Below are 27,682 nucleotides of genomic sequence, written 5' to 3' on the forward strand. Positions count from 1 at the left end.
CACCATCATCATTATTATAACCACCACCACCACCATTATTATTATTACTATTATTATTATTATTATAATCATCAACACCACTACTATTATTATATCTTCTCTTTGGTAAAGATAAATTTTAAAATTTCACTATATTCGTATTATTATTATTTTCTTGATATTGGCACACATTACCTGAATTTTATTTGTAAATAGCTACGCCAGATATTCTTTTCAAGACCATTCGTATTATATTTCTAAATGAAACTCTCTTTTGAATCCAAATTAAGGTATAAGTAGTGAGTTGTAAATAACAAATTAAACATGGAAGACATAATTAAATACATAGAAAGGAAGTTATCAAAACATTATTCTAACAAATAAATTCTCTTACAAATATGGAATTACCCTTTATATATATATATATATACATATACATATTACTGAATGATTGTTGGGTTTTATAAATCAATCATAATAAGTTGGGAGACCGGTACTAGTATATAAGAACTTGAAGAGAAAAATAAATAATATTACCTTCAATAAATGATGATCTGCTTGTACTCTATTTGATATAAATCAAATTGCTAGCTATTGTATGTTGTTTCTTCTTCTTTTTATTGAAAAATTTGATTTTGTTACTTAACTATTTAAAAAAATTGTAAATAAGACAGACTATTATAGAAATAAAATTCAGTAATAAAAATTCTGTGTGTTTGAGAGACCTTTTGTCTTTGATTTTCTTGGCGGCCGCGTCACCATTGAAAACATGGGAAAGAGCAAAAGTTTCGTAAATCGTCTTGTCTTTATCGCCTATAGATAAGAAAATTAAGTGCTAACCACTTTATAATGTACTCATTCAGTGTGTGTATAATCTCGATTTTTTAAAAAATTAGCATAGTTTAATAATTTTTTTTTAACAAACTAGCACAAGAAAAAATAATATTTAAAAATTAACATAATTTATAGAAACAATGACTCTAATCAGAAAAGTCAAACCACAAACTAATATTAACTTAGACCCCAAATACAAACTACAAGGCCGATTTAACTGAATAATAAAGAAAATTTATTGTTTGAAAGTGTACTTATGGTTATTTTTAAAATGTATTTTGTGTCAAAATATATTAAAATAATATATTTTTGAGATCAGCGCATTAAAACAATCCAAAATACATAAAAAAATTAATTTTTAACAAAAATTTAAATTTAAATTTTTTAAAAATACAATTTATATTTCGTTCCAAACAGTTTCAATATGTGGGTTGAGTGCAAGTCATGGAAATGATGCAGTATGAGTGCAAGTCACTTAAGGATGCAAGAATGAGTCATAGCAGACGTGACCACTTTCTAATCTATTTAATGCTTGTTATTTACTTTCCTGTTATTTTAATTATTTTGTTTCAGAGCAAGTTCTTCATTTTAACATTGAATTTGTGGGTTGTTGGGCTTTATGCTTGTTTATAACATATAGTTATGATAAATAGGATATGAAACATTTTATCCAATTACATTATTGGTATAATTCTTACCCGTAGAAAATACAAACTTTATGCGATTTCTAACTAGCTCTATCAAACTCTAAACAATATAATAACCCCAAACCATAACTCTAAATCCATATTAAAAAAAAAACCCTTAAACACTAACACTAATCACTCACTCTAAAAACAAATAATCAATAACCCTAAAAGCAAACCTTAAATCGTTAAGTTCAAGGTCTATAAGATTAGTCGAGATGTATGAAAACTGACCCGAATATTCATGTTAATAATAATAAAAAACCTCAACTAACATTAAACCAAACCCTAAACCCTATAAACTAACTTTAAATCAACAATATTTAGGGTTAGTTAAGTTTTGTTTTCAGAGCAAATGATTGATATTAATGTTTAGTGTTTATTTTTCAGATTCGGAGTTATGATTTGAGGTTAGTTTAGGGTTAATTGTTTTGGTCAAATCATTATTCACAATCATAATTTTTTATCAAAATCATTTTCTCAATCACAATTTTAATAAAGTTATTATTTCCAATAATATTTCTATTAAAACTATGTTAGTTTCTAAATATATTTTTATTCCATATTAATTTGTGAAAACTCTATTAGAAAAGTAGAACACCCAAATTTTCTTATATTTAGAATAGAAACAACTAATGATGGAAGAAATTTACCTAATGCAGCTCATGATCATCTAATTATTGAAAATCTAACTAACGTTTCCTGGGCACAAATTGTACTCCTCCGGCTGTGTAATATTTTTTTTTATAGTAATTGAAAAATATAAAGGATAAATCATTCGACCTATCAAAATTCCTTAAATAGCACAATCATACCAAAATAAGACGTTGATTTTCTAGTTATTGGACTTTTCGATTCTTCAACCTTATAATTCGAGATTTTTTTTAATAATTATGGATATTTTTATATTAACTTGTATATAAAAAACTTCTTTTTTAAGATCTAAAAAATGCACTGCTCACATTATCCTAAATACTTATTTTAAAATTCAAATTAATAAAATAAAAAAAATAAGTATAAGAAGGATTTAATAACAATAAATATACCTACTTAATCAGCCAAAACAAAAAACTAGAAGGATTTATTTTGTGCATTGTGATTATCATTTAGTGCACAGGGACCATGACAATCCGACATGAATAATTATTAAAATTCAAAAAAAAAAAAACTCATCCCAAAAAATCCATTAAAATATTTTTATATCTATCTAATCCAAAAATAATTTTTTCGTACAAAAAACTCACATATCTAGCTCTCACTTCATATATTTAACTCATTTAGGTTTTTAGGCATGGAAATTTTTATTTCGGGCTTACAAATACAGAATATTTAATGGATTTTATGTATATTATATTTTACCCCTACAAAATTATATCTCTATAATATATATTTTTTAAATAAAAAATACTTTAATATAAAACTAATCTAAATTTCCGTGAAATTCTGAATTAATTTATTCTCTTAGCACCTAACACTGTTTAATCCGGTGGCCGGGCAAGGTTAATAATAGTGGTCTGGATGCCCATTATTTGCGGGTTCTTCCCTCCAAAGTCAGCCGAAAGATACTCCCTCCTCCAATCACTTTTGCATGTGCGAAGCTTCGTCATGTCTTGCTGTCACTCTCTTCCATGATCATGTCCAGTTCGGCTTCACCTAAGCTAAGCATATTCAAAGTGCTATAGGCACGTTCAAGTTTCAACAACATGACAACCACTGTTCCTTTGCACTTACATTTCACAAATATTATACCAAGATTTGATTCAAAGAAAGCAACCTCTCTACCCTAACACCATTCTTTCTTTTGATCCAAGACGACCATGCATTCTTTTTGACTTTTCTCAATGGATTCTTCAACTCTTCTTGACTATGCTCTCTTTCAACTCACCCCAACTCGAACCAGGTACAATATCAACATCACTCTTTACTTTCACTCTCTTTTAACTCTCAATTCACTTAAAGTTGTTGTCTTTGAGGCTAAAAATCTTCTTCTTTCATATATTGTTGTTTTTGTGTGTGAAGGTGTGATCTGGTTCTCTTCTGTGGAGGCAAGAATGAGAAACTGGCTTCTGGGTTATTTGAACCATTCATTTTACACCTTAAATTTATTAAAGATCAGATTTCCAAAGTTGGGTACTCCATCAAACTTTGCCCACCGACCAAAAATGCTCCTTGGTTCACCAAAGGTACTTTTGAGAGGTAATGAATCCGAGACTTAGCTCTCTTTTTTCTTATTGGGAAATTTAGACATTGGGCTTTAATTCCATCTAGCAATTTGATTGAGTTATTGGATATCATGGATTTGTTTTTGGATTTGAAAAAGGGGTGAAATTTGGTTGATTTTGTCGTAATTGTTGCAAATTATTGTTTCCATGTATGTAAATAGAGTGAATGGTCGTAGATTGTTCATTGAATAAATGGAACTGGAATTTTGATTTCTACTCAAATAGAAAATTAATCTTGAATTGTGCTCGAAGTTTTTTCAATTTACTACAATTTACAATGGGTTATATGCCATAAAAATGGCAAAATTCTAATCTCTTGTTGATTTGCTGAGCAAATAAATTGCCTTGTCAAATTGGTTTGGTCTCTGTCATTTCTTGGCCGTGTTAAAAGTTAAAACATACTATAATTTGCTGTTGGCATTGAATTTAGCATATGTAATTATGCGTAAACTACGTAATGTCTGTGTAAATTTGGAACTTTACCGGTATTAAACCCTGGGTAGTGGGTATCATCAGAGAGCTGAGGAGTTCAACCTCTATTTTGTTTTTCTGTTTCTGCAGGGATGCCTGAAAAGATAATTCATCTCTTCTTTTGTGCAGATTTGTTCGTTTTGTTAGTACACCAGCTGTACTTGAGAGATTTGTCAGCCTAGAAAGAGACATCTTGCAGATTGAGGAGAGTGCAGTTCATGCCAATGAATTATCAAACACAAATGTAGCTGGACAACTGGAGGAAGGTATTATCATCAGGACTTAAATCATTATTGGAAATAGTTTCAACCCGTGTTGGAATTGCTTACTTTAATCAATTATGTAATATGTACAACTTCAAGAAACTGCAACTGTGTACTGAATAGCTCTGTTTTACCAGGGAGTGGACTGGTTGCCAATACTATCACAAGGAAGTCAAGTGATTCCTCTAAGGTAGATCACATTTCCATGGATTTTGTTGATTAATTGTGATGCTTAGCTAGAAAATCATATCAATTCTTTGAATGTCTTCACTGGTATTTGTTCCCAGCTAAAAGATGAACTTGAGAAAAGTGATCAAGCTTCAATGGAAGGAAATTCCAAGTAATCCTTCTTAGTTTTCTGAGCAAACTTTGGTGTGAATGTGTGTGTTGTCTTTCCATCAGCGTCATTCATTAATCATTTGTTGTGATATCTAGGATTCAGTTTCAACTGCTTCTGGAAGCACGGAAAACATTGCTTCGCAAAGAGCAAGCTATGGCTTATGCACGTGGCCTTGTTGTCGGATTTGAAGTGGACAGCATAAATGATCTCATCTCCTTCGCAGATGCTTTTGGAGCTTCACGGTTAAGGTATGACCTGGGACAAATTATAACTGTCATTCATTGTTTTGGGAACAATTTTCTGACCAGTAAACTAAGAAAAAAAAAAAGCCAAAACCCTTATCTGACCAGAAGACTATGAAAATAAAATGCTAAAACCCTTTTTCTAGTATCTGTGTTTCTGTTATATTTAGTCAATTTGCACCCTGTGTTTCTTATTTGCTTAATTTAGATACAAAAAACCAGCCAAGATCTGAATTGTAAACATGAACCACGTTTATTGGTTGAATGCTGTTGGCTGTAAATATGTGTTTACATGAAGAGAAAAGAACATTATCAGAGTTATTTGAACTTTGGGATGCCAGCTGAAGTGGCAATTTCTTCCTTGGTTTTTGCCAAATATCGAATTCCACTGGAGTTATAAATTCCATAACAGTTTCGTCTGATGTCAATCATGCAGCCTTGAAATCTACTGGTGTTTATATGCAGGGAAGCATGCAACAATTTCAAGGAATTATGTAAGAAAAAGCATGGGGATGGTCTCTGGATGGAGGAATTAGCAGCAATGGAGGCATGCCCTCCATCAGAGCTGTCATTTTTGGGAACATCAGGAATTGTACTTGCAAATGAAATTAGTTCCCTTAATCAGAATGTCATGCTAAATTTGACAAACATTGGGGTATCTACTGGTGATTTTATGCCCAATGGATCTACAGATGCATCAAGATCTGATTCAACTGCAGACAGCAGAAAGGGTATTGTATATTCTTTCCTTGCTCACCCTCTCTTTATTATGCATTGCGTTGAAGGAGCATCCATGTTGGTTTATTTATGGTTAGATTACTAGATTAGAACCAGGGCTGCATTCAATTTGTCACACATTAGTGTTGTTTTCAATCTTCTTGTTTTCCCTTCTGTTACTTGCAGAGTGAATTTTTCAAAAACTTGAGGTCCTGCACATTTTTTGACAAAAAAAAGAAGAAGCAATTTCTAGCCTTTTGAGACTGTGTTTGGTAATGTGTTTACACTACATTTTAAAGTGTTTTTCAAAGCACATTTGGAGTGAAAAAGCGTTGATGCCTTTTCAGGTGCTTTTGGATGGTTTCGATAGGCTGATGCTGAAAATATCAAAAAGCACCTGAAAAGCATCAAATTGGTGTTTTTGTTCAGTCAAAACACACTTTTGCAAAAGCATTTGCAACACATTACCAAACGCATACTGAATATGGTAAAATCAGTAGTGCTCGTTGTATGGTTAATGCACTTCATGTATGATTTAGCAAGCACAGCCAATGATCCCTATTTTGATGCCCAAGCAACAGAAAATGAGTTCAACTATTACTTGCTAATTGTAATTTTTTTTGAAACTTTAATCTTAGAATTATATGGTCCAGATTAACATGATCTGATTTCTTCCTCCTCCTCCTCTTGTTTTGTTGCTGTTTCTGATGAATTAACACGATTGGATTCTTGCTTGTGCAAAAGGCAAAATGTCTCCATATTCCTTTTGGATGAACAATTTAGTGTTTTCTGATGTCAAATACATTAAAATGCAGATGGTAGCATGGAAACATCTGACCAGATAGCATCATCTAGTGCCAAAGTTCAAGTACCAATGCAGTGGCCAAACCAGATACCTCCATACATGTACAATTTCCAAGGCCCTATTCCTCAGTTTCCTCCGTATCAAGGATATCCTTTCCCTACCATGCAGCCTATCCCTCCTCATTATCCAAGAAATATGCAATGGCCTTCTAGCATGAAAGAATTTAGTCAAGGAAAAAACGATAAGTCCCTGAACAAAAAGGGATATAAATATTCAGGAGAAGACAGGCAAACAGACTCTAGTGACTCTGAAGGAAGGAGTGATTCAGATTCCCATATAGATCAGGACAAAAAGAACTCCTCTATAGATGTTCCATACAGGAAAAAACACAGGAAGAAGTCCTCTAAGACCGTTGTCATCAGAAATATTAACTACATCACCCCCAAGAGAAGAAATGAAGGAAGTGATAGTTTTTCTGATGAAACTTCTTCGGATGAGGATGAGCACATTGATGAAGAAACCATAAAAAAGAAGGTAGATGATGCAGTTGGATCATTGGAAAAACTGTGCAAGTCAAATTCAAGTACACAGAAAAGAAAAGGCTCAAACAAGAGCAACCACAAGTCAAATGGATCAAGTGATGCTCCTGACCAAGATTTCAACGATGGCCCTGTTTCAAATGCATCCAGGGGAGGAAGGACTAGTGAGAACTGGGATGCTTTCCAGAGCCTTCTGATGAAAGATGATGAAACTGTTAATGGGGTAGAAAAGTTGCAGCCAGTGGATGTTCAGGAAGAGCATTTCATGGTCAAAAGCTCTGGAGATGGAACTTCATTAAGGAGCAATCGTGCTATGGACTTGGGACCAGAGAAATTACTGAACAGAAGGATGGTGACAGGTGATTCTTTTGTTTTGACTCCGAGGGACGGGGAACATGCGGATAGAGTTAGGCTGGAGGATATAGAAAATGCAGAGAGTTTTCGACCAATCATGAAGAGAAGGGACTTGACAGATGAGGATTTGGTAATTTCACAAAGATTAGAAGATTCAGGAAGTGGCCTCAGGGGTATCTTATCTAGTTCCACTGAGCCATCTATAATCAAGCCTGGTAAAGGAGAGGATTGGTTTGTTATCAATCACTCAGGGAAACCAGAAAACCAGGATACAGCCAATTACATGCTATCACTAGAGGGTGATTCTTCAAATGCCAAGTCGAGTAGAAGAGACGTACTTGTTGACGATTCTTTCATGATTCATGCTCGATCTGCTGTGGATGATTTATATGGTTCTCAATGGAAAACTGACATAAGCATGGCTACGGATCTAACTTTATCTTCCCAGGCAGAAAATGGCATTACAGAACATAATCATGAAGTTATGGATGCCTATGAACCGAATGACCTCTGTATGGTCCTTGAACGAGATTCCGGATTTGAATCTACAAGGGATTCCTGGGTTACAGACCAGGGAATTGACATATCATTCATGGAAGCTCATAGGAGCTCAAATGCTGAATCTGGTGATCAAACTGAGAAGAAGCTTCCTTCAAACAGTGACAAGACCACTGTCAAGAAAAATGGAATTAATGGGAGAAAAGTTCCAGAAGTGAGGACTAAAATCGTGCAAGGATCCCCCAGTAAGAACAGAATTGAGATGATGTCTAAAAGCAAGAAATCATCAGTTGTTAGTAGGCCCACAGTTCAGAAGAGCAAGCAAGAGAAGGTATTTATTAAGTTGCTTATTCAAGTTGTTGTTCATATTGTTTCCCCAACTTTTCAACTTCTTACGAAACATGCTTGTGAACAGGAAGAAGAGATTAGGAAGAAAATGGAAGAGTTAGCAATTCAACGCCAAAAAAGAATTGCTGAAAGAACTGCAGCAGCTGGTGGTGCTCCGGCAGCAACCAAGAGGGCATCATTGGAGAGCAAATCAGTCAAAGGTTCAGCCAAGTCTGACAAAAATAAAATCATTCCTAGACCTGAGAGACAAACAAGATAGGTTACCATCAAAATCAGGCAGCTTAAGAAAGAAAGCTCAGAAGGTGAATGTTTAGATCCTCAGTTGCTGATCTCAATGAGTTGCCTGTTCCATTTGATTGAGTTGGATGGGACAGACAGTATGCTGCTATCTACAATAAATGATACTAATACACTTGCCATAAAGTGCCTTAATCCACTTCAACAGATACCCTGCCAAGCTCTCAAAATTTTCCTTTGTATGCAAATATCTCCACGGGTTGCTTATATAGTTGTAAGATTTCATATAATGAGCCATGATGTATATAGTTCTCATGAGCTATTCTTGAGACCTCGCCTACACAAATTCTTTCACACTATTGTGCATGAAAATAATCTCCAGCTTGTTTCTTGGATTTCACTGGTATGTAATTTGTTTCTTGCACTGTAAAACTACATTAATGGGAATAGGTTTCTTCTGTAGCAATTCTATCTCTGCAACACTTGTGTTTAATTCGTTGCAAATTGTATCCAGATTCATTCAATCCAAGTTCAAGGCTTGCAGCGCGTTTGGGAGGACTAAGAAACAACACGAAAATGGGATGAATTTTTTTGAGGATTATATGAGTCACAAATACTCCAATTTACTTTGAAAATCTCAAGTACAAATGCATTATGTCACTTCTGATTGAGATTCTTCATGTTTCTCATCCTAAAAGTGATAGTTAAAGTGACAGGCAAAATGAAAGAAATGAGCCCACCAGCAATCCTGCCTGTACTAAGAACTTCATTGCTGACATGACATCTGCAGACACTATCCAGTATTGATAATAACAAATTGCCAGAACTGTTGTTACCAAAATTGCAGGAATTGCTGCTGTTACTATTGCAGGTAGGCAGGCAACATGGACATTATACAGAGGCATGTCCTCTCTATTTTTATTGTTTTTATTGTTTTTTAGATGTTAATTTATCAATTTAGCTTAGAAGTGTCCATACAGCCTTGCTATCGTGGTTTGAGGATATAAATTCAATCCTGTGAACTCTAAATTAAGGTGCCAGCTTGTAGTAATTTCTTCCTGCAGACAGTGTATTAGTTGAAATTACAATGAAATTCAGTATTTTTTATTCAAAAATATATTAAAAAATATATATGTTTTTAAAAATATTTTTGGTATAAATACATAAAAAATCTAAAAAAATTAAAAAATAATTAAAAAATAAATTTTCATAAAACACAATTCACCAATATCTCTAAAAAAGTAATTATAATTTGACAATTTTACTTGACTGCATACAAAGCCAATACTTGGTCAAAGCTCATTCTCTCTCTCTCTCTCTCTCTCTCTCTCTCTCTCTCTCAAAGCTCATACTAGGTCAAAGCTCATATACATACACTTGTATGACTAAATAAACTTTGTTGACACTTATGTAGAATGTTGACATTTGATGTTTTTTTCTTTTAATTAATTTGAGTGGGATGCCTTAAATTTATCTAAACTAATCCGGCCATTAATTATTTGGAAGATTAATTAAATTTAAACGAGGTCATCGCCCTCCAATGGAACAACATGGAGGCTGGCACACGCTTTTGAATTTCAACTGCCAAGTGGCCAAAATCAAATCTAGTATTATATTAGGAATATAGTTCAAAATCTTAGTATTATATTAGGAATATGGTATTTAACTGATATAGTTTAACTGGTTAAATTTTAAGTTTTTTCTTTAAAAATTACTAGTTCGAGTCTCACAAACTTCACGGCTGCTGAAAGTTTATATGGTCATTAACTTTAAAGCCTATAAAATTAGTTGAGGTACATGTAAGTTGGCCTGAATATCAACGTTAATATATATATATATATATATATATATATATATATATATATATATATAGAAAATCCAAATTCTAATTAATATTACATGGGATACTGTAAAAATGTATGAACCCCATGGTCATACGAGAAATATATACCTAGCTGGGGAGCAAAATTTTATGTGCTTTTATCATCAATGAAATAAGTTTTAGAATTTTCTGTTGGGGGTGCATGCATGCCTATGGACGTAGCTTATAAGCTCCAAAGAGCTCTCCAATTTATTAATTTTTCAAAAATAGTAATTAAAATACCACAATTAATTTGAAGAAAATCAAAGATGGAGTTGCATATTAAAGCATCCGAGAAAGAGATTCTTGCTGCATAATAACTTGAGAGTGAAAGAAAGAAAAGAAAGGGCTCAAAATCAAGCAATGCCCTATAGTTAATTATCTTAGATCTAATATTGTTGATTAAATAAATAGAAAATTTAGAATGTTTCAAGAAATACAAGGGGGATTTAAGTAAATTAAGTTTTCTGTTATTTTTTTCCCCTCTATTTCCAGTAAAAACAATCTTAGTTGGCAAGGTCCAAAATTAGCCCTATCATAGTTAGCCATGGTAGCAGAGCCCCATGATCCTGAAAACTGATCACGAGACAGTGACCTAAAAGAGTGGCACACACAATTTAGGAGAGGAAGCCTACGTTATGAATACAAAGGCCAGCAACTCATCCATTTCTCCTTGGATTTCTCTTTGGGAAAAGTTTCAGAGAGATCATTTTCTTCTTTTTTTTCATCACATCTGGAACCTTTATGGGCTGCACGTTAATGTTTCATGTTTAAACTCTCTTTGTACTTTGAATATTTCTTCTGTGTTTACACACCAGGAATTTAATTAAAATATTCCCTCACTCAATTTCTTGATTATTAATATGATTCTTGAGACGTTTTGCCCAAGTTAATTCAGGGGCTGGCAGAAAAGCTATGTCTACTGGTATCTTCTGTCGCATTAAGCCCTTGCTCTTTGGAGGCAGAACTTCTAGATTTGAGGTATAAAAAGTTTTCCAGTTTTTATTTTTTATGTTTTTCACTTGCAATCTCGATAATATGCTAGTAATTATGATTCATATGTAGAGAAAAATATTTGTTCCAAAGTGAGAGAATGCTTTAGGCACAGGCTAATACCATGAGTTCTCCACTAAATTTTATGTTCATCTTGTCAACTATATTCTGCGTCGTCGTATGTGTTTTCATGCCAGGAAGGTTTATGTTCCTCTGACAGCCATTTCATGGCACTTCCCTGCTCCTTGACCAAGTCCCTATCATTTTTTTTCATTCCTATAGATTTTCTAATGTTAGCTTTGGTTTCTTTTTCCTCGAATTCATCATCTAAATTTCCAGAATTGAAATAGTTTTTGTATCAGAACCTTAATAATCTAGCATCAAGAGTTTGTATCTCGCAACCTTTATTCCATCTAATTAAATAATAAAAACAAGCATGGGATATATGATACTGTGGAATTCTTAATGTTTTTCGCTCATGTCAACTTGATTTTAATGTATGATAAATTAGGAACATCTGGTAACAGCATTGGCTTATCAATGTTGACAGAAACAAGAGTACTATTGCAGGTAGTGAAAAGAGCTCACTTGGTCAAGGATAAGAAGAAGGAATCAGAAGAAAAGAAGATGGAACGTTCGCATTCACGTGGATCTTCAGGCAACTTCATTTTGATGATCGAGCTTAGGAAGAAAATCATTACCTTCAGAGACATAGTTGACCTACCACCTTTTGATGCTTCTCTGAGCATAAACGAGGTACCATAGCACTTTATCGTCTGTTGAATGAAGGTAGAACACGAGACCATGCCTTGAATCTCTGACCATTTATCTGTGTTGCAGCTGGTGATGGGAACAATGAGAGATCTGCACAAGTTTTACCCTGAAATCATACCCAGTAGTCAGCTGTATGAACTTAAGGGATCGCCTATCGATAAGGTTTTCTGTTTAGTTTCATCATGACCACTCCATGGCAGTTGTTGGATGCAATTCTTTTAAGATTTCGAAGCTGATCATCTAAATGCATGCTCAAACAGGTTCTGAAATATTTTTGTGAGGCTTTGAGATCAATTGGGGATTCATGGATGATGAATCAAGAGTGGATGGACAAAGCTACATACAACATGTACAATAACAGTGATCAAAGGATCAGTTCGGAACAAGCAGGTATGATACAACTTTTCCAGAATTTAATCAGCAGTATATTTTTATCCACGTTTTCGGATCTTGTAAGAAAAAAAAATGGAACAAGTTGATTGAAAGAATTTCGGAAAGAGTGCATTTTACTGAAGAGCTTGGTTTTTTCCATTTAATATCTCCTTGTACAACTAGTCTGAAGTTTCATGATTGAAGGCGATTACTTCTCTATCTTTTTTTTTTTTTTTTCCTGAATTTTTAGTTGAAATTGCTTCGGCAACACTCACCTGCATGATTAAGATAGCAAGAGAGATGTTTGATGTGATGGATGAATATGAGCCAAATAAAGACATTCAACGATCCAACGCCTTCAGCAAAATGTTGATGGAATCCTCTTCAGACAACAACAGCTATAGCCCATGTTGTGCTTCTCCAGAGACTCCTACATCAGTGCTTCCCGAGTTTACGGGTTCTCCTGCTTCTGGAGAATTTTCAAATTTTTATAGCTCTTCTCCTCTTCTCAGATCTCTGAGAGTTCAAGCACTTGAAAAATTGAACCCCATGGACATAAAACGTCTCTCATTCCATATGCCTTCAAACCTGGAAATTCTAGACGGCAGCAGTTTGAAACGAAAGGACAGAGTGGATGATGAAACAATGACAGAAGTGGAAGCAAAGCGCAAGCCATTGTTTGAAAGGAGCAATTCAGAAGAAAGCAGCAATTGTGAGGAACTGATGTTTGAAATAGAAGCAAGCAGTAATTGTGATGTGAAAAAAGCTGCTGACCTTGAGGATCACAGGGATTTCAGCCTCAAACGTGGAATGCCACAGATTGCAGCAGCTGAGACCACTCCAGTGATAGCTGAAGCCATAACGCCACCAGCTGCATTGTCAGTCAATGCATCACCAGTTCCACCAGCACAGCCTCACATATCTTCACCCATGATGGTGGACGTTGTGGCCACACCATCACTACCATCTACTCCTCCGACAACGAAGCTGCAACCAGATGTAGCATCCACACAGCCACCACCTCCAACTCCACCTCCACTACCACCATTCGTGCTGCAGCCAGCGACTTTTACAGTGGCTAGCATACCACCTCCACCACCGCCACCACCTACTATGTCAAGAACTGTAACAACACTCCCGCCGCCGCCGCCACCACCACCACCACCACCACCTATGGCATCTGGAACTGCCGCAGCAGCACCCCCGCTGCCACCCCCACGAATGTTATCAAGAACTGGAACAGCAGCACCAATGCCGCCACCACCACCACCACCTCAAACATCAACTGCAAGAAACGCACCACCTCCTCCCCCACCACTCATGATGTCTTCAAAAGGAACAATGCCATTGCCGCCGCCGCCACCTATGCCTCTCGGAAATGGAGCTGCTCCACCACCTCCTCCACCTGGTGCAGCAAGATCCTTACGCCCCCAGAAAGCACAGACCAAATTGAAGAGATCAAGTCAGATGAGTACTTTGTATCGAGTGCTTAAGGGGAAGGTGGAAGGAGGAAATCAACTTACTAAATCACCTACTGGAAGAAAGGGTCCAGCTTCGAGCAGTGCTGGCGGAAAGCAGGGAATGGCTGATGCACTAGCAGAGATTACAAAGAGGTATGTATTGCTTTCTAAAGAACTCTAACATTAAGAAATAATCTGTTTGGTTAAACTTTATTTTAAGGGAATGGAAAAGGTCATAAATGAGAACCAAATGAGTTTCTTTCTTTGTGCCTCAGATCAGCATACTTCCAACAAATTGAAGAAGATGTTCAAAAGTATTCGAAGGTAATCACAGAGCTGAAGGCTGCCATCAGTACTTTCAAAACAAAGGACATGACAGAGTTGATCAAGTTCCACAAGCATGTCGAATCAATTCTTGAGAAATTAACTGATGAAACACAGGTTAATATAACAGAAAAAGTTTGTTATTTTCACTACTCTTCAACGTCCACGTGTCCTGTTCAATTTCTATATAATCATGACCTGTATTTCCTTGCATTGCAGGTGCTTGCAAGGTTTGAAGGTTTCCCTCAAAAGAAGCTGGAAGCATTAAGGACAGCAGCTGCCCTAGGCTCAAAGTTGAATGGCGTCGTGTCTGAACTGAAAAATTGGAAGGTAGAGCCTCCATTAGGCCAGCTTCTTGACAAGACAGAACGTTACTTCAACAAGGTAACTTTGTCATAGTCCTGAACCTCATTGTAAGACAATCTTCATTATTTGCAAGATTTTTTACGTGCAGCTAAAAGAATTAATAACATACAGATCAAAGGAGACCTTGACGCCTTGGAGAGGACAAAAGATGAAGAATCCAAGAAATTTCAAAGTCACAACATCGACTTCGACTTCCATATTCTTGTACAAATCAAGGAATCAATGGTGGATGTTTCTTCGAGCTGCATGGAATTGGCACTAAAGGTAGATTCGCCTATGAGCTAACATTTTGTTTCAAACTAGAAGCTCAATTCACACAACTTGAGGATCATTTCCAGAAGATGATTTGACTTTGAAGAGGATTTTTTTTTAACCATTTTCTTCTGCTTTTGAATATATTCAGGAGAGGAGGCAAACAAAAGCAGCAGAGACAGCAGTATCTGGAACCAAAACAGAACCTAGAAGTGCTGGTGCTAAGATGCTTTGGAGGGCTTTCCAATTCGCATTCCGGGTTTATAGCTTTGCTGGTGGACATGATGATCGAGCTGACATGCTGACAAGAGAATTGGCCCATGAAATAGAGACTGATCCTCATCATCAATGAATAATTAAAAACCACTAAAAGAAAAGAGAAACCCCACTAGAGTATACACATATGTTTATATTCTATAGTGCATCGTATGAGAAAAGCGAGTAGATTGACGGCGATGGAACATCTTTAGATACAACTTTTGCTTGCTATTTTGATGAACTAGGACTTAGAACTGCTTCAAGTTTCTATGCTACGATATTCTCTATGAAACTTTGAGTCACAACTCTAGCTATTCTACTCCCATTTGTAATATGTAATTCTTGAGGTGCATGTTCTTAAGGGATTGATTCTTCGCCCCCTTTTTTTCTTCAAGAAATCAATTGATGGTTGAGGGATTTGGACTTGTACAAGAACCTCATTTTTGAAAAATGTGGCTACCAATTATGCTATGCCTCAGCACGGCCATTTAGTTTATTATTATTTCTAATTTATACTTTTCATTTGTAGTTTCAAATTTCGTTGTCTTTTTCTTATCTTTCGATTTGATGTTGTTGAATCACACCTCAAGTTCTTGTTGGAAAATATCTATGTCGTTTTCATGAGGACCCATCATTGAAATTTTGCTTCATTTGATTAAAGACTTTCGAAATTTTATAAGCATGATCAGCACTTTAGGCTATCTCAAATATAAGCTTGTTTGCACAGAACTGCAATGAAGATTAATTCGCATAAAAATAATAATAATAATAATAAATTGCAATGAAGGTAACATCTCTGTTCTTTATCATTTTTATTTTTTATCTTGAAGACAACATTTCTTTGCTTGATTAATCAAGATCAGTACATGGATCAGAAGAACAAAAGGTAACCACGTATCTCTTAATCAGCAAGCTAAAAGAGAAGCAAAATACATACATATACGTATCTCTCAATCTTGATGATGATATCTTTAGAGTGATCATTCTTTTGTATACTCAATCTTGACGCCACCAATATTAACAGGGTTCTTACCAGACCTAGGCACCAAAGTCACCACCAAGCTACCATCACCTTCAGCTTCCAAATTGTCCAGCAATTCGTTAATCGCCAGTGTCAAACGAACCTTCCTTTCGGTCCTACTCCTATGAGGCATATTCACAAAGCTCCCAGCAAACTCAGCCTTGTCTGGTCCTCTGAGTGATTGATCACCCTCATCGTTAACATAAACATCAAACTTCACAAACTCTCCTCTCTCAAAATCAACTCCTTCTATCACTAAAACTTCCTCTTCATCTTCTTTCTCCTTCTTACTTCTTGATTTCTTTGGCCTCGAAACCTCAGTACTAATCACTTTATCTAAATCTAAAGGGAATGAACTGATTGGTGTTAGCACCATATTCTTTGTTTCAGCTGCTTGTGCTACCTTGCCGTGATAAAAATCCCTTATCCCTCTTCTGATTTTCTCTACAGCTGAGACTGGCTTAGCATCATTGACATATGCATCACTAAGAATACTGCTTGCATAATAAAGGCCCCCTAAACCAAGGATGACATCTCTTCTTGTGGTAGGGTTTCGAGGATCATGATCATTAGTAGAGTTGCTTGAAACAACACTAGGGGTTGAATGGTACTTGGATACTTTTGGGGAGGAGGGGCAGAAGGAGGAGGTCCTAAAAGTGGTAGGGGAGAACGCTAAAGTAGAGAATCTAGAGATATGAGCCATGGTTCCCTTTGTTTTTATGGCCAGATACAGGATAATGCTCCATGTTTATTTATTTATTCAAGATAAAGGATAACAAGGCATCAAAATAGTTGCCGACGCTAGATATATACTCAACTGTAGAGATGCGTCAGCAATGATGTTCGAGCCTTAAGGTGCCGTGCTATGCATCGACTGTAAATTTCTCTGGTGGTAGATGAAATATAGAAGAAAGTTATCCTATAATTATAGTAGGTGATGTAATGATAAAAAATAAAAAATAAAAAATAAAAAATATATATAATTTTGTTTTATAATTTTAAGTTCAAGTCATGTAATTATTAATATAATGGCTATTGAAAACTTATATATTTGTTAATTTTAAAATTTATAAAATTAATTGATATATATTTAAATTAATACAGATATTTATATTAATAAAAATAAAATAAAAAATACCGTGTGGATATTTCATTTCCATAACTTTCCATGGCATTGACAAATTGTGTGAACTTGGGATTTTTTGGTTTCACTAGATAAGATGACTCATTTTAACTTCCAACTTTGAGTGCCATTTGGTTTGAATTTTTGCAGTTCTTTACTTCCTTCCTTTCGATTTTATATAAAAAAAGAAGGGAAACAAAAGATAAATTGGTAAGGTGGAAAATTTCAGAAACCTTTTATATAAAAATGGGATTTTTTATTTAAAAAACCATCAATTTCTTATTAGATTGATTCGAGGATTAAAAAATTCGTATCTCATTTAAAAAAAAAAAAAAAAGCAAATTCTCAGAAGAAAAAGAAAAAGAAAAATCCTAAAAAAAAAAGGATGTTGATTAGAGGTGAGCATCGGTTTAAACAGTTCGGTTTAAATAAAAAAATTCAACTAAACTAATTCTTTTTTAATTTAACCAAATAAACGAACCAAAGCTTTTGGTTGAATTCAATTGAGTTTGGTTTTATATTTTTAAGAATCAAATAAGTTCAGATGGAATTTTTAGTAGATTCAGTTTTACTGGCTTAAATCTTTAATGGGCTTTTAGTTTATAAAGCGTTTTTAGTTTGGTTTTTTTTTTTTTTTTTTTTGAAATTGAATAGGACTGAATTTTTTAAAGAATTTTCTAATTAAAATTTAAAAAATAATTAAAATATCATTCAATTAGATTAATATAAGTTAATTTTTACTGGTATTTTGAATAATTAATTACCTTTTTTTTTAATTACCATGGATGTACGGGTCAACTTGTGTGCATCTCGACTAATTTTATGAGTTTTAAAATTAACATTCATATAAGTTTTTAGTGGTTCTAAGATTTATAAGATTTAAATTGGTAACATTTAAAAATAAATCTAGAATCTAATTAATTAAATTATATTTTTTTAATTGAATAATTAATTACTTAACCATTAACAATAAAAATCTATATTAACGAAAAAAAAAACGAGGCCAGTGTATTTTCAGAAGGTAGGTTACATGTTTTCGGGCTCGCTTACATGAATGTATTGATAAATATATATTAAATCTATCTCTTATGATCAATTACATATTAGTTAATTATATTAATTAGGATTAATTTATACATATTTTGACTAATTTCTTAAGGCATTAAAATTAATATAAAATTTTAATAGCTTTAAGGTTTGTAATATTTAAATTAATATTTTTTTAAAAATAAATTTAAAATCTAACCAATTCACCCAACCAAACTTAATATTTAATAAGGGTTTTTTTTTATACATACCAATTGTTGATTTGCTTAATTTTTTTTTAGAACTTGCCACTTCAATTAATTCCTCGATGAGTCCACTTCGAAGAGAGGAATGGGCCACTAGCAAGAGGAGCAGTTTTTTGAGAGGGAAAACTGTCACCCTCTCCCTCCATGATCCTCACTAGAAACTAAATTAATTGGTTCCTAAAATAAGTTTCCATGGAGGTAACCACCCTTATACTGCCTACTTTCTCCAGCCATCACAAATAGCATGATCAGGTGACACCAAGTCTGGTCACAGATACTAGTATACTTCCAGTATGTTTGATGTTTTATTTGGATGGAGAAAAGCTTCAAAGTGGTAATTTTAGTCAGCCAATGTTATCCATAATCCATAGTTAATTTCATTGCTGTGTGCTTAATTATGTTCTTATTAGGCATCTGGACTTGGTTTACTTTTTTCTTTTCTTATGATTAGAGAACATGCATGTTGTCAATTTGCAGCAAGAAATCAATTAAGCTACTTCATTGCCGCCTTAATTTACTGAAGAGAAAGAGATACTCAATTGTAAGGCAATTACGCGAGGACATTGCTCAGCTTCTCAAGATTGGTCAAAACGAGGCTGCTTTTGCCAGGGTAGTCCTTCTCCTGCTCTTTTAATTCGTCACCTGAGACTTTTTTTCTCTTCTTCTTGCTTGCTTCAAATTGGAAAATAATGGTGTTGGATCGCTAATGAAGTGCTGGTAGCTATTGGATTTTCCTGTTGTAGCTTCCAGAGTATGAGATTAATAGGAAAATCCAATAACAGCAACTTTTCATTGCAGTTGTTTTACCTCTGAAAGATTATGCAGGAAAAACAGAGGATTCAGGATAGATTATCTACAATGGCTCATGCCTGTTGAAAGGGTCCTGAAATATTACTCTTCCTGTAATTATAATTATCATACAGCTTTTCAGAACCCCTTTGAGTTTCACTTGAGTCCCACGTTGATCATTAAGCTGCTGTATTGAATCAACTCTGTGTCGGAAACATGCTTTCATTTTGATCGTTAAGCTTACATAAGCAAGGAGAAAGCTAAGAAAACTGAATAATCACTAGAGTAATCCTGTATTAGAACCTTCCCTTAACTTGAACAGAGCACTGTAAGAAATCTTATAATTCTGGTGAATACAGTTTCATATTGATTGCTGACGTAGCTTTAGCAAGCTTGCAATAAGGCCATTTGTAAATGAATCACAATTGAATTTATTTGCCTTTTGATTTTAATGATCATTGACATTTAAATATTACACATGTTTGGCAAAATTTTATGCTTTCATTTTCCTTGAAATCTTGTTCATTAATTCCACGAGAATTTGATCTGCTGCTGTTGCTATTCCGCGAAGTTAATTTTCCTAGCATTTCTCAGGTTGAACAACTTCTCAAGGACCAGAGCTTATTGGATGCATATGATCTGGTGGACCGCTACTGTGAATTTATCATTCTTCACTTTCCATACATTCGCAGACACAAGTATGATTCCAGTTATAAAGCTACTCTTTGTAGAGTTAGATCAACTATACAATCAAAACCAGGCATATAACTCTTATGCATTGCTAGAATTGTTAAATTTTCTGCACGTAAAGATCAAGTGGCAACTGAAATCCTAAGGTTCTTCTGGTAGACATTTAGTGCTGTTACGTTGTTGTGTGTCTGTACTGTATACAATATTAAGTTGATGCGTGGCATCTGCTTTTCTACTTTAATGTGGAAGATGATCATTTTGAATATAAGTTTTTAATCTTGATTTCAGGGACCGTCCGAAAGATATCAATGAAGCAGTTTCAACACTGATATTTGCTGCTGCATGGTTTGGGGATCTGCCAGAGCTCCGAGCTATCAGAAAGCTTTTCGGTAAGCGCTACGGGCAGAAATTCATTAAGGATGTAGCTGCATTGCAGTCTGGAAACCTTGTCAATCATGAGGTTGGCAATCGTCAAAGTTAGAGCCAACATGTCTTCCTCAATTCTTCTTACGTGGAATTTCATCCCTTCAAGCTTTGTTTTCGATGTTGTCACTCTTAATAAGCATTGCATTTATGTCACAGATTATGGAGAAACTATGTTTAAAGTTCATCAGTGATAGTGTGAAACTAAAATTGATCAATGAAATAGCCATGGATTATGGCCTCCAGCTGTGGTATTTGGGGTGTGATAACAGGCCCAAACAACATCTTTTGCAGGTAGGCTTACCCCACAATTCATTTTTCTGAATTATGGCCTTATACTAAGTCTTTTTATTTAGTCTTTTTGATGAGAAACTCTAGAATTTAGTTTAAAATCTTTGGTATCATCCAATTGCAGATGCCTGGAAACACAGATCATCAACTGGAGAGGTTTGTTTTCGAGGAAGATGATGGTGTCAGTTTTAACAGCACCAGTGGGGCAATGGTGCTAGCTTCGTATGCTAAGCATAGCCCTGATATTCCATCTGAATTAACCATCCATCCTCCGGACAAGGCTCCTATGCACAAAAAAGCAGTCTATACAGAGAATCATTCTCAATACAAGTATATGTTTGAACTACCTGATCAAAGTGATTTCGAAAGTTCTGGCTCAAACAGCATGTTCGCAGACTCTTTCGAAGGCAATGCTGATATTGCAAGAACAGCAACTCCAGAGATTTCATTTCAGTATCACAAGAGAACCGTCTATGTTGATGAAGTGGAGGAATTTGAGTTTAATGGTGAGGACAAAAGCTTATTTTTGTTTAATGCATCCCCCCGTCCCTTAATTGACAACTACGGTGTTGATGGATCTACACTGTTGGCTTTATCCCACCATGGTTATAGTGAAGGCAATTGCAACGGACCTGAACCTGAGGATAAGATATCATTGTCAAGGAAAACTCATGAAAGGATCAGGAACTCATATGGTCACAGGTTGGAAAGGAGAGTTGATACCAAGAACAATCGTAAGTACGAATCTTTTCTGACACCAGTAAACACGAAAGACAACGATTGCGTGGTCTTCAACGGTCAGTTTTGCAACATTTCACCATGTCAGAAACAGTTCTATCATCGAGTTTTTCATTTTCAAAGTAAGCAGAGGACAAGGATGCCAGCCAAAGAACGCAGGAGTGCCTCCCTGGTGTGCTATGATAAGGTTTTGTCCAAACCAGTGAAAGGGTATGTTCAGTCCTGTAAACGCAGCTGCTTGGAGAAATCATGTTATAAATGTGATGGTCAGGTAAATGGCATTCAAACTCAAGAGAACAAGAAATTAATGGAAACTGAAGAATCATCAGATTATCCAGCAAGATATACCTCCTCTTATGATTCCTCTTCACAGGGGCCTAGTCCTGGTTCAAGAAAGAAGACAGTCCCTCCAAAAAGGCTGAAGGGCAGGACCGTCCCTGATAATGATAACCAGTCAATTTCTTCTCAGCTTGAGCTTTCAAAAGGAATCACAGCCTCATCCTGTAGCCATGTACATCCAAAGCTCCCGGACTACGATGAAATAGCAGCTAAATTCACAGCTCTCAAGAAAGAGCATCAGCTAAGAACCAATGCAGCTTGGCGTGGCTTGAATATCACATGAGACCAGCTGCATAAGCATGCACCCTGTATACAGACTGTAGATATGGTCCTCCCACCTCTTAATCTGGTGATTTTCAAGGCATTCATACATATTCACTCACCATTTTCTTTTATCCATTAATATTTTGCTCCATTATTGCCTTTGTATCTGAGATCTTTATGACATCATCCATCCTAATTTGCTCATTACTTGTCCTGTCGTCTTTCTATAGAATCAAAAGGGAACTTGGCTTTAATCTTTTGGCTTATGATCCTTTCTATACTGAATCGATATAATATTTTTATGCTCCATTACTGGCGAGAGATTCCACAATTAAAATGTTATTTTGGGGGAGAGATGCCTAATGATGCGATTAAATACTACGATTGTACATCATGAGATAGTGCAGATGAAGTTGGATTGCATTTGGTTAAAAGAAAGGTGGTTGTTTATGACCGTCTTTCATATGATTCTTGTCGTAGGTAACGGTGTGGAATCCACTTTACATAAAGGTGCTATCTTTTTACTCTCTTTTCTTCACATGATTCCTGCACGTTGCAAATCTGAAAAACAGAATAATAATTAATAAAAACTATTGAGAAACCATCAGATTATTTTTTAGATAATCATTTTAATAAAATGATATAAAATCTTGGGTTGTTCAACTATGTTTTAACCTCAATAAATTCAACAATATCACACTTAGTTAACTATTTGAAATTTACTATTATTATTAAACCCAATCTAATTTGATCTTTCTCCTAACCCAAGCTGATATCTAAAAATAACCAAGCTATTATTAACTTGATTAACCTAATAGGTCAATCCATTATTTGATCGATCTAGTTAAAATTCAAGTTAATATTTAAAAATAAAAAACTAAAATGATATTATTTTTTTAAAAAAATATAATTTAATAACTCAAGTTAATTTACCTGATCTATATACCAAACCAAGCCTTAAATTGAATAAACTTCCGAGCCGGGTTTAATATCTACAGTATTACTCTTCCTTCTTCTTTTTTACCTTTTTTCACAGCTGTATCTTATATTCTCCTTCCAAACCGATATTTTCCTATACATGTGATGTGATGAAAAAAACCGATAGTTTGGAATTGTAATTAAGAGTAATTAAATTTTGACGTTATAAACTTTGTAAATAAAATCTATGCATAATAAAAATAAAATTTAATATTGACAGAATTAAAATCAAGACGTTCTTATTAAGATAAGATCATGGAAGTTGTTGTAGCTAGCTAAATAATTATTGAAAGATGGTCACAATCTTTACTGTCACGTCTAACCTTACATCAACCATCTCAATCGGCACTCATCTTTCGTCGTATAGTTTATATGTTTTTGATATCATCCTTTTAGTTCCACAAAATTTCAATCTTACACCTAACCATTAATTAGCTTTTATTTAATTAGGTTTTTGAGGTTTTTTTTTTTAAGGACTTTAGATGTTTTCATGAGATAAGTGGGGATTTGAGAGGGAAAATGGGAGAAAAGTAATAAAAAAAAATTAGTTTTACAATATTTATTTAGTGATAGTTTATTTAAGTTTCTCAACAGGAAAAAAAAAATTTAAATCATTATTTTTCATGCTTCTTCACATGCCGGTTTAGATAAATGAAAAATCTGTTTAGAATTGTAATAACGATAATGAGTTAAAATATTTTTCACTTATAAATATATTAAAATAAAAAAAAAATTATTTTTAATATCATTATATTAAAACAATTTGAAAACTAAAATAAAAATTTTATTTTAAATAATAAAAAAAAACTTTCAAAATTATGCCCTATGTAGTAAAGGGCAACATTGAAAATCTTAAGAAATAAAGAAAATGAGAGATTCTAAACTACTAGGATAGAAGAAAAACATTGATGAACCTATAACGACAAAAATATAATTTACCCATAAATTTAATTACCCTCTTAAATATAAAAAAGAAAACTTATCAACAAAGCATCATCACAGTTCGTCTATTTTTGAGGATTTACTTGTCTTGATTAACCCATGTCAAGAAGTAAAACCACTCGTTCTTATAGGCTTGTTTATAGCTGAATTTATTATAATAATAACGATAACGCTTATTTTATAGTATTTATTAACTTAAGACATACATTATTCAGTATTAAATAGTTGTTGCGTATAGAACGCTTTGGTGCCACCGTTCCTTCTTCTGTATGTTTGTGTTTGCATTGAGAGAGGGAAGATAGAGAAGGAAGAGACTTTTTTTTCTCTTTTTCTGGGATTTTGAAAGATGGGTTCTTCAACACTGTTACTGTTAGTGGTTTTTGTGTTTGATCTGGTTGCATTTGCTCTTGCTGTTGCTGCTGAACAGAGAAGGAATACTGTAAGTTATTTTTTTTTTTCTTTTTTTGAAGTTTTTTGCTGCTGCTATTGTTATTAACTTATTATAGTGGGTTGTGGTGGTGGTGGTGGTGGTTTTTTTATGCTTTTTTGCTTTGTGGGTTGTAGAGATAAGAGGGTTTTTGTTAAACTGCTTATGCAAAAATTAGAAAGATGTTGACTTTTCTACTTTTGGGCTTCTTTGAATGCCTAGTTGGTTCTGGTTTACTTTTCTTGTTCTTCAATTAAAGTTGGTTTTGCTTGAAAGTTGTTGATACATGATTTGGTGATTTCTAGTCAGTGATAGTCTGAAATCTGTTAGCTTTGTGCAACCAAAAACTTTGAAGGGGGGGAAATACAGTAAGGGAAGAGAATAAGGAATTTGTTTCAACTATTTGTAGAATTCTTTACTAGATTTGGTTTTTAAGTTCTTTGTTGGTGTTATATGTTTGTTTGTGAATATGTGTGATCTTAAGATAGAGATAAGGCTTGACATTTTCCACTGTGATCTGGAGAAATTTAAAGAATTTATTTTCAAGTTCCATATGCTACGGTCGATGCCTTGTCGTGGCTTATGTTGAGTGTTTTCTTATTCCTAAGGTCTACACTGCCTTTTGATTTTACTGTTAGGTTAAGAATGCTACTGAAAGCATATAAAGATGGAATTTACCTAGTAAACTTATTAAAACTGTAACTGGATGCCCAAGTTTAATATTTGCTATATAGCCAGCTTGTAACCGGCGAGACATTAAACGTAGTTGGCTTTGAATGTACTTAGGTGGATGTGGAGACCTTGGTCTATTCACGATTGCATGGATTTAATCTCTGGAATGCTTTTAAGAGCATTGGTTAAATGGTCTCTGACTTCTGTACATCACGGTTGCACTTAGGTGGGTGTGGAGACCTTGTTCTATTCACGATTGCATGGATTTAACTGGAATGCTTTTAAGAGCATTGGTTACATGGTCTCTGGCTTCTGTGCACCACGGTTGGATACTGGGTAGCAAGAAAAACTTAGTATCCTGCATGTGACCTTCTGTAATTGGGTTGTTCTGTGCATTTTATAGAGTTCTAGATTCAAGAATCTAAGTTTCTTTTAAGGATATCACACCAAGGATATAACCAAATAACTAAATACCTTGTTGATTGAGGAAACTAATTAGTAACTTGTTCCTTTCCCTTTTCGTTTCTGCCAAAATCTGCCACCAGAGAAAATGAGCAATTGCAGACCACACCAGTTTCCTGTATCTCTGATGGACCAATTTCAACTTATCCTTGTCTTCTTTTGCAGGCAAAAATTGAAAAAGTGGGAAATGATAGCTATTGTCGTTACGATTCAGACATTGCAACTGGATTAGGAGTCGGTTCACTCCTCTTCCTTATGGCGAATCAACTCCTAATAATGGTAGCTAGTCGATGTTTGTGTTGTGGGAAGGCTATGAGACCTAGTGGTTCTAGAGCATGGGCGATCGTCCTGTTTATCACCTGTTGGTATGTGCATAAGCAAACTTTCCAAACCATGTTAAAGAAAAGAGAGAGAGAGAGAGAGAGAGATGCTATTTTCCATTTTCGCTAATTTGCTCATTGCATCCTTGTACCAGGGTATTCTTCTTTATTGCTGAGATCTGCTTGCTAGTGGCTTCTGTTCGTAATGGTTACCACACCAAGTACTTATCAGATCCTTCTCACTCTTGCCAGAAAGTGAGAAAGGGAATTTTTGGAGCTGGAGCTGCATTTGTTGTCCTGACAGGCATAGTATCTGAGCTTTACTATGTTAGCTATTCCAAGGCTAATGATGAACAACCTTCTTATGACAGAGACACTGGTATAAGAATGGGGAATCTATAACCTGAGCTGATTTGGATTGAGGAGGAAGAAAGTATTGAGTCTGTAACCCAGTTTAGTTGACCTGCATATCGTGATTGTGATCTTGTTTTATATTGCATAGGTCTCTTATCAGTCTGTAATTAATACTGCTCTTGTTCATCATTTTTTTAGCCTTTTGATACCCTAGGATTTACCATCAATATTTCAAAGAAAGGGCTGAAAGGTTGCAACCAGAGCATCGCTTCAACCAATTAAAAACTTAAAATTATCATAGGCCCTATATATTTGAACTGGATTTGATTGTGTTTCTTGGAGATCTTGTATATTTTCCCTACATTGTATGACACTTACTGGTCATATACCAGAAATCAGCAGTTCTCCTCTTTCTTCAGGCGAAGACAGAAGCCATTTTTCATAGCTTTTTCAGGTGAAGACTAGCATCATCTTCAGTTAAAACTTGCTAATAGACATTTGAAATGAATTTTGTCCAAATAATGGATTCCTGGAAGCTAAATGTCTTATAGGCGTATAGTCACCGGTCCATTCTTTCATTCAAAATGTGGTGGTTGCCGTCCCATATCAGTTTCTGCCCCCATGGTGTTTGGCCTCTTGCTCTGTAATGGACCCAAAAATTGGACATAACGCATGTAGAACATGTGCACCGGCCAATAAACAAATTTGATCATTGCAACCAGTGTAAACCCCACAAGGAAGAAGAAACAATAACCTGTCACTGAGACATCTCTTCTGTTTCTAGCCATAGAAAGTGCTTGGCATAATTTCCCAGAAAAATCAAGTTTGTGATTGAACAAGTTGAATCAGCCTTTCGTTTTCCTACTTGTAGCATCAATAACACCACTTGAGAAGAGGCTAAAATGTAATATCTGATTAGAGGCATTGTCGGCTTGTCCAGGGAAGGACCCGCCAGAATCAGAATATATAAAATAATTTCATTAGATGAATAATCCATCATTAATTAAACTTATTTTCAAAGACCATATATTTAAAAGATCCTTATATTTTACTTGGAGAAGGACTGTAGCCAGGTGTATTTGAATGTTCAAGAGGCATGCTAGTACTTAACCAAAACTTTCTGGCTTGCTGGTCATCAAACAGACATTTTTTTTTATAGCAGGTCACTGAAGGAGCCCACAATTGACCTGAATTATCCCGCAGCAACAGTATGCTTTGCCTTTAAAGAAAAAGGAGAACAAGCCTTGTGATTACATTTTTCAAGTCTCCGGTTTATGTTTTTATTTTTTGTTTCAATTACTTATTTAAAAGTATTTTGTTAATTAACCGTGATTTTGCATTTTTGCATTGATAACACTGAAA

The 27,682-nt window shown here is 34.7% G+C and overlaps 5 protein-coding genes across 5 annotated transcripts; 4 read left to right on the forward strand and 1 right to left on the reverse strand.

The window, feature by feature from the left end:
- The first annotated feature begins 3,026 nt into the window (after positions 1 to 3,026).
- Positions 3,027 to 9,001, forward strand: LOC118047348 (COP1-interacting protein 7). Its single transcript, XM_035056619.2, has 9 exons — positions 3,027 to 3,399; positions 3,519 to 3,695; positions 4,322 to 4,458; positions 4,593 to 4,645; positions 4,743 to 4,795; positions 4,891 to 5,043; positions 5,503 to 5,768; positions 6,570 to 8,281; positions 8,366 to 9,001. Exons 1-9 carry the CDS (start codon positions 3,341 to 3,343, stop codon positions 8,555 to 8,557), a joined length of 2,802 nt encoding a protein of 933 aa, XP_034912510.1. The 5' UTR covers positions 3,027 to 3,340; the 3' UTR covers positions 8,558 to 9,001.
- Positions 9,002 to 12,016: 3,015 nt separating this feature from the next.
- Positions 12,017 to 15,815, forward strand: LOC118047345 (uncharacterized). Its single transcript, XM_035056617.2, has 8 exons — positions 12,017 to 12,145; positions 12,230 to 12,325; positions 12,424 to 12,553; positions 12,786 to 14,148; positions 14,271 to 14,436; positions 14,539 to 14,703; positions 14,797 to 14,949; positions 15,089 to 15,815. Exons 1-8 carry the CDS (start codon positions 12,017 to 12,019, stop codon positions 15,287 to 15,289), a joined length of 2,403 nt encoding a protein of 800 aa, XP_034912508.2. The 3' UTR covers positions 15,290 to 15,815.
- Positions 15,816 to 15,977: 162 nt separating this feature from the next.
- LOC118047346 (polyphenol oxidase, chloroplastic) lies at positions 15,978 to 16,997 on the reverse strand. Its single transcript, XM_035056618.2, has one exon. It carries the CDS (start codon positions 16,917 to 16,919, stop codon positions 16,176 to 16,178), a length of 744 nt encoding a protein of 247 aa, XP_034912509.1. The 5' UTR covers positions 16,920 to 16,997; the 3' UTR covers positions 15,978 to 16,175.
- A 1,759-nt stretch (positions 16,998 to 18,756) lies between these two features.
- LOC118047344 (uncharacterized) lies at positions 18,757 to 22,316 on the forward strand. The gene is made up of 7 exons (XM_035056616.2): positions 18,757 to 18,965; positions 19,109 to 19,241; positions 20,015 to 20,118; positions 20,399 to 20,570; positions 20,693 to 20,827; positions 20,949 to 21,833; positions 21,936 to 22,316. Exons 1-7 carry the CDS (start codon positions 18,925 to 18,927, stop codon positions 22,182 to 22,184), a joined length of 1,719 nt encoding a protein of 572 aa, XP_034912507.1. The 5' UTR covers positions 18,757 to 18,924; the 3' UTR covers positions 22,185 to 22,316.
- Positions 22,317 to 24,150: 1,834 nt separating this feature from the next.
- LOC118047343 (uncharacterized) lies at positions 24,151 to 26,661 on the forward strand. The gene is made up of 3 exons (XM_035056615.2): positions 24,151 to 24,524; positions 25,812 to 26,011; positions 26,122 to 26,661. The coding sequence occupies exons 1-3, from the start codon at positions 24,432 to 24,434 to the stop codon at positions 26,366 to 26,368; spliced, it is 540 nt and encodes a 179-aa protein (XP_034912506.1). The 5' UTR covers positions 24,151 to 24,431; the 3' UTR covers positions 26,369 to 26,661.
- The last annotated feature ends 1,021 nt before the right edge of the window (positions 26,662 to 27,682 follow it).

This window comes from Populus alba, chromosome 4 (assembly GCF_005239225.2).
Source record: "Populus alba chromosome 4, ASM523922v2, whole genome shotgun sequence".
NCBI lineage: Eukaryota > Viridiplantae > Streptophyta > Magnoliopsida > Malpighiales > Salicaceae > Populus > Populus alba.

Excerpts from the sequence above, each read along its gene's own strand:
- LOC118047345 (XM_035056617.2), top strand. The coding sequence starts at position 12,017 with ATGGAACGTTCGCATTCACGTGGATCTTCAGGCAACTTCATTTTGATG. Across the intron at positions 12,554-12,785 it reads GATCAGTTCGGAACAAGCAG|TTGAAATTGCTTCGGCAACA; the intron begins GTATGATACAAC and ends CTGAATTTTTAG. Across the intron at positions 14,149-14,270 it reads CTAGCAGAGATTACAAAGAG|ATCAGCATACTTCCAACAAA; the intron begins GTATGTATTGCT and ends TTTGTGCCTCAG.
- LOC118047344 (XM_035056616.2), top strand. The coding sequence starts at position 18,925 with ATGTTTGATGTTTTATTTGGATGGAGAAAAGCTTCAAAGTG. Across the intron at positions 18,966-19,108 it reads TGGAGAAAAGCTTCAAAGTG|CAAGAAATCAATTAAGCTAC; the intron begins GTAATTTTAGTC and ends GTCAATTTGCAG. Across the intron at positions 21,834-21,935 it reads GTTATAAATGTGATGGTCAG|GGGCCTAGTCCTGGTTCAAG; the intron begins GTAAATGGCATT and ends TCCTCTTCACAG.
- LOC118047348 (XM_035056619.2), top strand. The coding sequence starts at position 3,341 with ATGGATTCTTCAACTCTTCTTGACTATGCTCTCTTTCAACTCACCCCA. Across the intron at positions 3,400-3,518 it reads CTCACCCCAACTCGAACCAG|GTGTGATCTGGTTCTCTTCT; the intron begins GTACAATATCAA and ends TTGTGTGTGAAG. Across the intron at positions 3,696-4,321 it reads ACCAAAGGTACTTTTGAGAG|ATTTGTTCGTTTTGTTAGTA; the intron begins GTAATGAATCCG and ends TCTTTTGTGCAG.
- LOC118047343 (XM_035056615.2), top strand. The coding sequence starts at position 24,432 with ATGGGTTCTTCAACACTGTTACTGTTAGTGGTTTTTGTGTTTGATCTG. Across the intron at positions 24,525-25,811 it reads CTGAACAGAGAAGGAATACT|GCAAAAATTGAAAAAGTGGG; the intron begins GTAAGTTATTTT and ends CTTCTTTTGCAG. Across the intron at positions 26,012-26,121 it reads GTCCTGTTTATCACCTGTTG|GGTATTCTTCTTTATTGCTG; the intron begins GTATGTGCATAA and ends TCCTTGTACCAG.
- LOC118047346 (XM_035056618.2), bottom strand. The coding sequence starts at position 16,919 with ATGGCTCATATCTCTAGATTCTCTACTTTAGCGTTCTCCCCTACCACT.